Source organism: Cygnus olor, chromosome 5 (genome assembly GCF_009769625.2).
Source record: "Cygnus olor isolate bCygOlo1 chromosome 5, bCygOlo1.pri.v2, whole genome shotgun sequence".
Classification (NCBI taxonomy): domain Eukaryota; kingdom Metazoa; phylum Chordata; class Aves; order Anseriformes; family Anatidae; genus Cygnus; species Cygnus olor.
Genome location: NC_049173.1, coordinates 60147375 through 60160090, shown reverse-complemented (window position 1 = coordinate 60160090; position 12716 = coordinate 60147375). Strand labels below are relative to the sequence as shown.

Sequence of the window (12716 nt, the reverse complement as noted above, 5' to 3'; positions counted from 1 at the left end):
CTTTTCATGGATCAGGAACAGACAGAATTAACATATAAAAATACCTGGAAAGACGGAGTATCTAAAGCAGTATTTAATAATTTATATGATACTGAGCATTTAGTAATGGAATATATAACATACCGGAAAATAATGTCCATCCCATGTCTGATCCATGTTTGTATTAGGAACACTTCCTTGCCTGGAAAGGGATTCCAGGCAAGAATTTTAAGGGCATTAGCTCCTGTGGAGTGTGATGCATACTATCTTTGAAAGTCTTGTGCTCTGTATCACCAAATTCTGCTGCCATGCATGGCCTGCTTATTTTGCAGTTGCCAGATATGCAGATTTGGAGACCAGTTGTACCATCTGCATTTGCTGTATTTTATCTTTCCCTTTGCCAAAGGCCAATGATTTGAAGCTGAGTATGAAAGTAAAATTTGGTTCTGCCTGAAACACAGCTGAGAGAAAGGCAGCAGTGAGCTGTGCTCTTGTTTATACAAGTAAGATAAGAAAATCTACTTCCATTTGACAGCATATTGTATACTGATACCATTACGCTCAAGGAAGAGTGCATTCCCTGCAAGTACTTTAAAGTCAGAATTTCAGACACACAACTTGATAATACAAACACATGCAACAGAAAGTTGGTTTATTGCTTGGTATGGCACTCCTCTCGTGCTCCCAATGTTGCTCTCTCCATCAGGCAGCCTTAACACTAGCTCACAAAGACTACCCAAAATTGTCTCCTGCATGCATCAGTTTAAGCGAGTTTTTTGCATGTTGGTGCCCCGGGTAAGAAACTGGACGGAGAGTAATGAAGATTAATGACAGGAAGCAAAACAAATAAAAAAGCGTGACAAAGAGCAAGTACATATAGGAACTGAGGAGGGGAATGATAAGAGACAGTGAAGTACTAAGCTTATGGTGGGATGTAGTTCCCATACCATGCTGTCTTACTGAGGGATGACAGGATGTCCAAATGTATTAGCCTTAACAGTAATTAACAGAGAGCATTTGAGAAAATTACTCAGTATCATTGTAGTCTTCCCTGCTTAGCACTGAAAACTTTTCTCAGCACCTGGTGTAATTTCTTCTATCCAAACTCATGTCTGAAACTAAAGACCTCTCCCTGGGGAGGCAGTCTGTACCCCCTCGATCTGCATGCAGAAGTCTATTTCCTTCCTCCTAAGCAGAAGAAAAGCTCCAGGTTACATTTCCCTTCTTACCTCTGGTGTCAAGAACCGAAGGCTTTCAGCAGGACTGTCAGGTTTAGACACAGACTTACACACTTCTTGGCCTCGGTCTAATGAGAGCTTGAAACATTACTTAATGAGGTACCACTGGCCCTGAGGAACTATAGCCTCATTGACCAGCACTGACAGAGGAGAAGAAAAGCTCTTTAACTCCACGATGCATCCATGAGAGGTGCCTGGCCAAGATGCCCCTCTCACACATTTTTACAGGTGACTGGAGTGGAAGCAGAAGGGCTCACCAACTGCTCCAGATCTGGGTAAGAATGAGCAGTTGCTACAGGCTCTGTCTCCTTTGCTGTTTTGGAAAGAAGGGAGGGGAGCTGATAGCCCCAGGGGCATACTGAATCAGGAGGAAAACTCAAGTGTGAGCAGGCTGAATTTGCCAACTTTTGGTACTTCAGGCCTCTGTGAATTAGCTCAATAGTATTATGCATTTTGTAATTGTTGTAAAACACATTCAGAAAGGTTTTTAGGTTTTGCTTATTGTGACACATTGTAGCACCTGTTTGACACCAGTATCACATTATATTATATATTAGATATATAACTCATGATTATGCAAAAGAAGGTTATTCATGACTTTTAGTCAATTGTTGATTAGTAAGATGGCTGTGTTATGCATAATAATAGACCAAATGTTTCTCCTGAGCAGTCATTATCCAATACTTGCACAGCTCTAATCTAAATTCCAAGAAGGATGATCCATAAAGGGAAATTAACACTAGAAGTTAATGGCAGTTGAAAAATTTGTCTTCCTTTGCCGCTTAGATGCTATTTTTATATGGAATAGAAAAGAAGAACATCATGGCAAAATATGAGAAAACAAAATAAAAAACAAATATCCAACGGTATCTGTAACGTGAAGTAATATTTGTTAAGGGAATGCTTGTACAACATTTGAAAGCACAAACACCTAGATTTATTCCTTTTGGTGTTACTAAAACATAAGAATTAGCAAATAGAAAATGTAAGAAGTGACTGGAAGAATATCTGGAGGATGTTGCAAAAGCATTTACATCCACGTTTGTGGAAGAATATGCCTAGAAACATGGCAAATAGTACCAAATCCCTTGGGGTTCATTATCTGCATATCCTTTAAAAAGAAAATACTAAAATTTCAGAAGAATAATGCCATAAATAAGGAATGCTATTACTGTCAATTTGATTGACCAACTGTGTAACACCAGCCAAAAACAGCCTGGCTCACAATTCCTGTGCAGAGCCTACAACTATGTCTCACAGTTAAAACATATTCAAGTGACTGAAAATCCATCTCATGTGCAGGTAAGTTGCTCCAAAGGTTGGTCACACTGGCCTTTCCCCATACCTTCAGTGAGAATTTCCTTGTCACAAATTACCATAGCTTCCATGCTATGAGAGATATCATAGGTTTTCTTTGCTAGATTAATGAACCATCAGATACCAGAAATCTTTTCACTATGTAAGCTGTGATCACCTCGTAACCCCCCCCTTTTTTTTCTTTTTTTTCCTTTTTTTAATAAACCAAATAGCTTAAGTCCTAAGCTGCTTAAGAGTTTCTAAGCCTCTTATGTTAGGGAATGTTTTCTAAAAACTGCTCTCTTCTGGTAGCTTTTTTTCTGACTAACCTCCAAATTTTCACATACTTTCTGAAGTACAGACAACAAAACTAGACACAATATTTGTCTAGCTGCTTCTCTTATGTTTTTTACAGAGGAAACAGGACTACCTAGTCTTTACAGTCTTGCAGTAGAGTAATTGCCCTGCTTCTCCATGGACTTAATTTGACTCTCATCTAGTGAGGGGGCCCTTTATATTGAGTTCTCATCTTTAGTCACATCTTGTAAGCCTCTCTCATTTGGGCCTGGATAATTAGTATGAGCATCGGCCCAAGCACAGATAAGGTATGCAAGAACTAACCCACACCTCATTCCCCCCCCCACAGACCAACCTATAAGCTCAAGGGTATCCTGACAGAAGAGCTTTATCCTCGTTTCTGAAGAGTGCCAGGGAGCCCACAGTTAGGATCCTGGGAAGCTACTTAGATGTCTCACATGATATAATATATATGGTTGTACTACCATTAGGATGACAATGCTCTCATAGAGCGTTTCAGAATTTTAAATAATTTTAAATTAATTGTAAAGAATTATCCTTTAAGAGATTTTGCTGGTGGATTGGGAATTTCCTCAGACAGAAAACCCATTATATCTTTGCATTATTTACTGTATTGGCACAGTGTGTTAACAGGACACTAAAAATACCATGTGTAGAATGGTACAATATCTATTTGAGCAAGCATTGCATAAACATTCTTGTCCAATGAAGGCACAAACTCCACGGGATGATCCTTCTTATGCTGTACCAGTTAGTGAACCAATGCATGTAAAACATGAAGAGATCCTAGAGAGGAAAGCAGTTGTTTGCAAAACCAAAGGAAAAAAAAAAAAAGATGAAAATATATTTCAAAATATTTTTAGATTGGTTCTTTACTACAGCAAATGACTGGGTGAGACAATGAGTTTAAAGCAGTCTGTTAGCCAACACTGAACACAAGGGTACTGAGCCATATTATTCCCAACTTACTTACACATTCAGAGGTTGCCAGGCAGGCCACTGTGCTTTTGCCTTGATGACTGTTAAAACCTCATCACTCTGTGAAAAGAGACAAAAGAATAAAGTGATTGGGACAAATTTACAATGAAAGCTATATGATTTACAGCAAAAAGTAAGAGACCCTAGAACAAACTGTGCCTCCAAATTCTGATTATGAGAAATATGCTTTGTCCTTTTTGTTATCTGGGCATCTCATGTCCTCAGCTGCTTGGGTTCACTGAGGAGCCTTCATGAAAGCAAGTCATGGGAGCAGCACGCAAAATTAGGCAGACCTTGGGCACCGCCTCTTTCCTTTCTGCAGGAGCAGAAGTCAGCTTAAAACACCAATAGCAGTTCACACACTGTGTTATTTTTGCATGTCTTCCCAGTAAGAAGCTACCACCGCAGGCAAGCTAATGCACTTTTGAGAATGTATGCTGTAGTATTTAATATCCTCATATCTGAAGACTCCATTGTGGATGCACTGCAATCTCCTCCAAGTAAAACTGTCGATAGCATGTTCTATTTGCTCTCTGTTTACTCATGTAAAATTACAGGGTGAAATACAACACCTACCTCTTTGCCATAGTGTGGCAAAGCATTGTAGAAAGATTATTTCCTAAAGTCTGTAGCAATTTCTGCACCAGAAGTTTTAAACTTAATATTGATACAATAAACCCAGGACAAAGGCAGGATACCATTAATGAGGCTCTGATGCCCAGAAGACATCTATCACACATTTTTTAGAAGCATCTTCCCTATCTCCCCCAGGAATCCATCCTGGTAATTCGCCTAGAGGAACACAAAGTTCACAATTCGTTCACATGATTTCCATTGTCTTTTAAAAACATTTCCCAATTAGACTAAGAAACCTACCTCATACATTACAAGTAATTGGCACTTCCAACAGAGCTGGCCTTTCAATTTAGTGATAATTGTGCCATTTCCTGCTTGATAGCAATAGTTCTGATACCCCAGGCTAGCTCTAATCCATCCATGTACTCCTCTGTTTAAAGGAAACAATTTTCACTGGTTGTTTCCACCTCTCTCAGTATTTTCTGACTTCCCCTGTTTTACCAAAGCAAGATTATTACAGTGCTGATGGGCCCTCTCTGTAACACACAAGGTCTTCAGTCTCAGGGATACACATGGGACACAACCTCTCCCTCGTCTCAGTGGATGGATAAGCCACTTTATGAAACTCCTTTTTCTAAATACGGATGCTTGGCTGAAGTCTACTCTATGTTACATGCACTGAGCAAAGCTAGCTGAAAGTCTGACTCTATAAATGCAAGTAAGTACAAAAAGCTTTAATCACACTCCCACACTGCTCATCTAGTTGGAATAAAGAGAATTTCACTCTGGCCAGCAGCAGCCCACCTGCCCGCAGCAGCGCTGTGCAAGCAGAGGGTTCAGCGGGGCGAGCCCCAGGTGAGCAGCAGCAGGCTGAGCTCCCAGCACAACCCCGTCCCCAACAGCAAGACGCGCCGTGCAGGAGAGATGCAGAACGAGTTCATCTGTGGCAAACCTATTCTTGCCTTCGTGCCTTCATAATGGAAGCAGCAGATTTCCCCCCAAAGTAATTTAAAAGGAAACTGATTAAATGAATGAGGTTAGAAGTCTGGCTTTGTGCATTACTCGTCTTTCTCTGTCAGTAGAATTTGACTTAGCTTTCAATTTTCCTTGTTTCAACACTTTAAGACTTTCTAGCCAGGCATATTTTCATTTATTTTCCTTGAGAAGTCATCTGCATTCAGAATAATTAACTGTGCATCGTACATCCCAAGGAAAGTCTGTTATGAATACAAATGTTTATGTTTATTAAAATCATATACTGCTTATCTAATAGAAGACAATAATCATGTCAGTAACATCCAAATCACTCATGTCTGAAAACACTTTAACATCTGCTATTCAAATTAAAAATGCATACCAAGAGTGGCTGATTAATAGTTTAGTAGTATCAGCAGAAGGAAGGAAATAGGGAGCAGAGCATGTACATTCAGACATCTCCTAATTTTTGAGGGAGATGAAAATTCAGATGCAGGAGATAAATTAATGGTCACTTTCTGAACAGCAACAAAAATTAAATGATGCAGAATCCAGTATTCTGATGGGCCTGGAAACAAAACACACGTTTCTAGTACTTAGAGTTCCTTAAAAACTACACAGGATTAGCTGTGACTTGAATTAAATCATTGTTATTCCAGACTGATTTTCTAATTACACAGTTGTCTCTATGATGTAGATTTATATTATATCTAATTTTTCTTTCTTTTTTTTTTTTTTACTTTAACAGCTACACTGTTATCAAAGCCAGTGTATGTTTACTCTTACATGCGCTGATAGACATATAGATATATCTGAGCAGATATTTCACAATTAAGGAGTTTTCCTGGAGCAAGGCATTTATATCAAGATGATGATGTAATATTGTATTTTGTCTCTACTGTATGTTTAGCATGAATGTTCAGAGTTTCTACCTATCCTAAAATCAAAATTGTTGTAATTTATACTTAAAAAAGCAAGACGCTGTCTGATGATAGGCTGCGATAGACTGTGACCGGTTTTGAGGTGGCCATGGCTTTCATGTGCACATGCCTGTTTCTTTTGCAGAGACTCACCAAAAACAAGCAGAAGGCTTTCAAAAAAATCATATTTGGTTCAGCAGAACTCGAAAACAAGCCTTTTCAAAACAGAAAAAAATCAAAACAGCAAGGCTAGCAGACCAAAACCCCAGGAGGTGGTTTATACACAGCTCTGTCCAGTGTGTCCTTATTGGAAATTGCTCCCCAGCAGCTCGGCGGCTTTCCGAGGGCAGCAAATCCTGCTCGCTGCCTCGTGTCCGTGAGGCTCTTGCCCATTCCAGGCCTGGACATGAGGCTCTGGGCTGGCCCTGGGGAGCCACCTGCCCCTGTCACTTGTGGTGCCACTAGCCTGTACCTCTCCCACCACCGGCTGGGAGCAGGCCTGGGGAGCAACTCCAGAAAAGGAGGGACCTTCTTCTGCCTCCAGCTGGCCTCTTTTTTAAGAGAACATGATAAACTTAAAACAGCCCAGGCAAACAGATGCTATCGGCTGCACAAGTTTCACAGCCTTGTGAGCAGCTACAGAAAAGACACAGTGTTTGGATTTTCTGGCCAACCTCTTCAGTTATAATTTATTGGCAGGTGGTATGAATTGAGAGGATACGAAATTCTTGAAGTGAAACACAAATTAATAATACGTACCTAGTTGATACAACCCAATCGCCTTCTATAACAAAAATGTACAGACTTCAGAGAAGAAGCATAAACACCAAGAAATTTAAATTTTTATGAATTTTAGTTAACATTTTCTAAGGGCTTCCTGTATTATGTTTGTACCCATGTTTCTCTCCTCCTCATACTCCCAAAGTTTTGCTTTGATTTTTGAAGTAAACAAACACTCAAATTCATGTCAAAACATAGCAAAAGAACTAGGATGTTTCACTGTTCTATGTTCCAAGTTGTCTTGCCATCATTTAAGTATTTGGCTGGGAAGCTATGATTCCCGAGTAGTGAAACTGTTAGATTTTGAAACAGAAAACCAGATCATCTGCAAAATGATGGAGTGTCAAAATGTAACAATGTCAGAAGAAGTTAAAGGAAAGAACACTTTTGTGTGGTTCTCCTGAAAATTATTCTGGTAAAGCCTTATACACATCTCTTCCAACAGCAACAAAAAAGAAGAAAACTGTCAAGCCCAAGGTACGCTTCTATGCATGTGGAAGTTGTCAAGGAATGAATCTGGGACTACCTGTCAGTTGTTAGAGATAGAAAGGAGAAAAGTTGCTACTCTCTTTCCCCTTCCCATTTATAAGGCTTTCCTTCTTGCGTACAAATCACAAAGCAGATACTTGAGTATTTGCCGAGCCTGGCTCCCCACCAGCTTGCTTGCAGCAGCTTCCACGTCTCTGCTTGCTGTGAGCATGTGCTGCTGTTGATACAGCATCTCTGCCACTCCTCTGAGTAGGAAGTCACGATTTAGTAATTAAGTTAGTATTACCTCTTGGGAACCTTCCTGGTAAATCCCTTTCAAAAGTGCAGTTAGGCATAACGACTTAAAAAGATTGTAAAAAGTCTCTGTAGTGCCCACTGGAGCCTCGTCTTCAACTCCAGTTATTATTTCAGTTATATAATTTCATTTTCCAGGTGTATCAGACCCTTCTCTACATGTTTAGAGCTCGCTTAGAAGTCCAGTGGAGCCAAAGTAGTCTCTAAAATGACTTCAATGGTTTTTGGATTGCAGCCTCTGTTAAAGCATGCTAAAATAGCTAAGAGTTACCCTTCCCTCCAAATCCCCTTTCTATTTTTGTGCTTTGAGCTGGGGTGGGTAATTGATTGACTCAATAATTGTTCCCTGTTAAAGTACTGTCCTCCAAAAAGTCCTAATAGTGTGATTTTGAAAAGTTGGTAGCATCATTCTAGTACAGACACCTTACCGATATTCTGAAGTTGGTAGAAATTAATCGTTTACTTCATATCCATTTGTTCCTGCAATGCCAAACTGAAGATGCATGAATAATAAAGTCATTAAATGGCGCCAGATAGAACCCCATAGTATGAAAGCACTGACAAGCTGGATTGTTCAGCTGTGCATAAAATCTTGAAGATTTCATCTTCAAGAACAGCAAGTGGGATGTAGCCCAAAAAAGCAGCATAAGAGTTTGATATGAGGTCTTCCCGAACCAAGGGAATAAAAGCAACTTGTTAAAACAACAACATCCATTAAAATGTAATGAAAGCTTTCAGGAAAATTTTAAGCATCATCTGAACACCTTTGGAATAAAAGTGATTAGAAGGATCTGGAAAACCATGCATACTCTCTCATGTGCTCCTGCTGCTTTTTGGTAAGTGATGTGATTAGTCGATTTTCTGTACTGGAAGTTATTTTTTGAGTAATTTTTATTACTATTTTCATTTTATGCATACTGAATAACATTATAAAATGTTACTGTGCAGACCACTTATCACTTCATAATAATGATTGGATTCAGTTCAGCTAAACAAATGATGGTGTACTATCTGACATCAAAATCAGTCAGATTCAATGAACTGTGAGAATGAAAAAACACCTGTTTTGAGCCAGAGCTTAATTTCACTCATTTCACATTGCCACTGCTTGGCATTCATTTGATTGTTTTAGAACAGAGAACGTTTAATTCTTTCCACAATACCCATCTTCATAATATCTCAGTGCCTTTCTATCTACAGTGGACTTATTTTCACAAGAACCTAAGGAAAGAAGAAATAGCAACATTATCCTCAATTCAGTGATGATGAATTGAATGCCTTCTGGAAATAAACCAGATATCTGAGTTTTAAGATAGCATCTCAACTGCATGATCATCCTTTCTCTCAAAAAATAATTTGTAATTGAAAGAGAAAGAGATAAGGTGAGAAGGAAAAGCTATACCGCACAGCATGTTTCCTGTGGGGAATCAAAGTACTATTTCACCCTAATACAAATACACAGTTTCTATCTAGGTTGAGAAAAAAATAAAGAAGCATCTTGTCTTTGAAGCATAAACTAACACAAAACAGATAGTTCAACATATTATGGACTTCCACGGATAATAACCGAAATATGGCATATTTTCTCCTGATTGATAAGATCTGTATACATCTTGTCTCCTTGTTTTACAGCTGTATTTGAATTAAAAAGGGGACACTGATGCAGGCGCACAATTGAAACTTGTAAAAACTTTTTTTTAAGACAGGAAGTAGTTGTCTGTTCTGTGGTAATAAATATTTCTGGGATAAAAGCATCTACATACAGATTTATTTGCTCTGGAGTTCATCTTCATGTAAATATACTTAACAGGCACATTTGCTTTATAGTAACTGTGAATGTGATCTCCTGTAATGCACTCTGAATGGACGTGTTTTATTTATCATATAAGCAGTCAGCTTGGTTTGAGTCTACCCAGGTTTCCGCGTATTTCTTTCTTATGTTGAGTGTGTCAGAAGTTTCCCATAGCTGTTAGCACGGTCACTACATAACCATACTTATGAGGCTCTTATCATGAGCTGCTAATGCATCATGCAACACCTCTATTTTCCTGTGGGTGCAGCCAAGGAGGCTGCTGCAGTTGCCTAAGCCTCAGTGCTGAGATGCTGTTCTTCTTAACATGCAGAGGTGTTTTGATGAAAGAACCTGCAGATTTTTTTTTCCAGTTCAGAAAAAAAAAATAAAAAAAGAAGATCCCTTTTGAAAATCCCAGGTTGGATGAGGCTTTGGGTAACCTGGTCTAGTGGGAGGTGTCCCTGCCCGTGGCAGGGAGGGTGGAACTGGATGATCTTTAAATGGGTCCCTTCCCACCCAAGCCTGCGATTCTATGATTCCATGGAAAGGTTAAGCTTTTAGTCACAAATTACTTTATCTAAAAGAAGAAAAAACAAAACGAAACATAACTAAAGAAAAAGACTTACCACTACCATTTGATGGTAACTAAATTCTGTGTAATTGTATGATATACTTACATTCAGGCAGATTATACTTAAACCCATTAGCACAGACCTGGGGTTACTTTAAACAACAGCAAAAATCCATTTCAGGCAGTGGAATTATACCAGGACTGTGTTTGCTCGTTTTTCTCTGAATTCTCTGTTTATGTGACAGTGATTTTGTGAATCCTCCAGCAGCCAGTGGCAGCTGAGAAAACCTCACATAGGTTTTATAAATTTAATTTATATTAAATATAATTTATATAAATATATATATTTATATATTTATTTTATATATTTATATATATATTTATATTTATAAAAACACAACATTTATAATAAATACGACTGAATTGGATTCACTATTTGATCATGGTACATACAGATTCGAGTTTTCCCTCTAGAAATATCCATTTCTATCCAAATAGGTCCAGTCTCAGGAACACAAGTAAACCAGCGCTTCAGATAGTCCCTGCTGAATTGCTGTGATGCAAGGAAAGCTTTCCTGAATTGGCTACTTAGCAATTTTGCACCTACTTCTACAGGGAAAAACCTGTCTGACAGATAATCAGGCTGACATTTTCCCTAAAACGCAGGTATTCTCTGTATTTTTCAGAAATTATGATAATATGTTAGAGCTATAATTTCAGTATGGTGACTATACACTTTTGACAATGCACTTTTAATAACGGCTTTTATAGAGGAATTATAGGAATTAAAATTCCCGATTTTGTTAAAAATTACTAAGATGGAATGCAGAAAGAAGTATGTTCATTGTTACCCTTAGTATATATCCCCAAAGCCCTGATTCACTTTGCACTAACAAATTTTCTGCACTACCTGTCCCACATGGTTTTCCTTCAATTACGTGGCTGTTTCAGGAGGGGAATGTAGGTTGAAATTAACAACAGAACTGTTGCTAATGGCAACAGTGAAAATCATATGCTCTATTTTGTTTCCATTAAGGTGTGGTTACATAATCTAGGGTGTCCTAATAAAGCAATAATTCATTTTTCCACAGTATAAAGCTTAGCAGCATGTCTTAATGAGCCCTAGGTATGTGCTAAAGATTGGAACCCTCATTTGCTGTGGCTGAGCAGATTTTGTAGGAAAAGGGTCTCCCTTGTGATCCACTTCTTGGTTGTGAGTTGATTTGTATTGCACATTTTTCTTCACTCACGTAGAATACTCTGCTGTCTTTAGGACTACAAAAACATTTTGGGATCCTAAACTACCTTTGCCAAAAGCAAGGGAAGACCTTTCTACTACACTTAGGAATGGCAACTTTTTAAAGTAGGGGATTAAACTAGGTTTTGAAGCTGCCCATAAGCACGGTAATTCCCACCCTGTGCTTAACAGGTTTATCTAATAAATATCCATTTGTCCTCCTTCTGTCTCAACTTTCCCACTTTGATCAATACTTTAGATTAAACCATCCCTTAAAACTATGTAAGTGCTGTAAAGCTACTGTTATCTTAAACTCACACATGATCTGGAAATGGTGAACACACTGGAAAAGAAATGAGGGGAGAAAAACACTAAGGAGCAGTCCATCACACCGAGGCATTCTACATACAATAAAGCAGATGTATGCAACTGAATGGCAGTCCGCAAGCAGTACAGCTGAAACTGCCTTCACAGGAGATACAGATATAAGTGTTTTAAAGGATTACATTCACTCACCAGATTCACATTCAGGTAACTACAGCATTTTTTGCTCAGATTCCTTCAAATAGTTTCAAAACAGTCATGGATGAAAGTATGGAGACAGGTTCTTGGGCATGCCATGAATAAGTGAGTTTCACTTGCTTAAATATCAGCAGGAAACCTCAGTAGAAGACTGTGTCTGCTCTGAGAAACAGCCCAGAGAACAGGGCCTGAGAACAATGCTGGTAAATACTGGCAGTGAGACTCCAGGTATTACAATTATTCATCCTGTTGCTTCTCTCAGGCATTAGTGAAATGTCGTAGCTTGAATGTAACAGGAATAATTATTCAGATAAGAGCAAGTGATTTTAAATAAGACCAGAAAGTTAGCCCTGGAGGTGAGCTTTCCTGACCCTTGATAACACTTTTCACAAACCAATCTTTTTTTTGTTTGTTTGTTTTCATTCAGAATGTACAATATAAATATTTTAAATGTATTTTAACTGCTGTCCAGCAGCTTACTTTCCCTTGATTAAGGATGCCATGTCTAAGCCACTGTTTACCATTCCTTGCCCCTGCCACCACCTCAAAAAAAAAACAACACAAAATCCAGCCTTTAATCATATTAAGGAATTAAGGAGCCTATCATGAGTTATGTTTTCTATAACCTGTAAAAGAAGAATTCTTTTAGAGAAAGCAGCTTCACATCTCTCTCACCCCCCCCACCCCACCCCCCGCCATTCAGTCCCTGCCGTGCCAAACAGGTTTCTGCCCCTGTGGACCATTTCTCTGG

At 38.8% G+C, this 12716-nt stretch overlaps 1 protein-coding gene and 1 long non-coding RNA gene across 4 annotated transcripts in view; one reads left to right on the top strand and one right to left on the bottom strand.

Moving 5' to 3' along the window:
- SPON1 (spondin 1) overlaps window positions 1-12716 on the bottom strand; it is a 350491-nt gene that overhangs the window by 24598 nt on the left and 313177 nt on the right. For all 3 annotated transcript variants that reach the window (XM_040559905.1, XM_040559906.1, XM_040559904.1), the window contains one exon: window positions 3805-3869. In XM_040559905.1, the coding sequence (XP_040415839.1) occupies window positions 3805-3869 (65 nt within the window). The remainder of the gene's footprint in view (window positions 1-3804; window positions 3870-12716) is intronic.
- Window positions 1-12716, top strand: part of LOC121071566 — a 299785-nt gene that overhangs the window by 270694 nt on the left and 16375 nt on the right. The window lies entirely within an intron of this gene.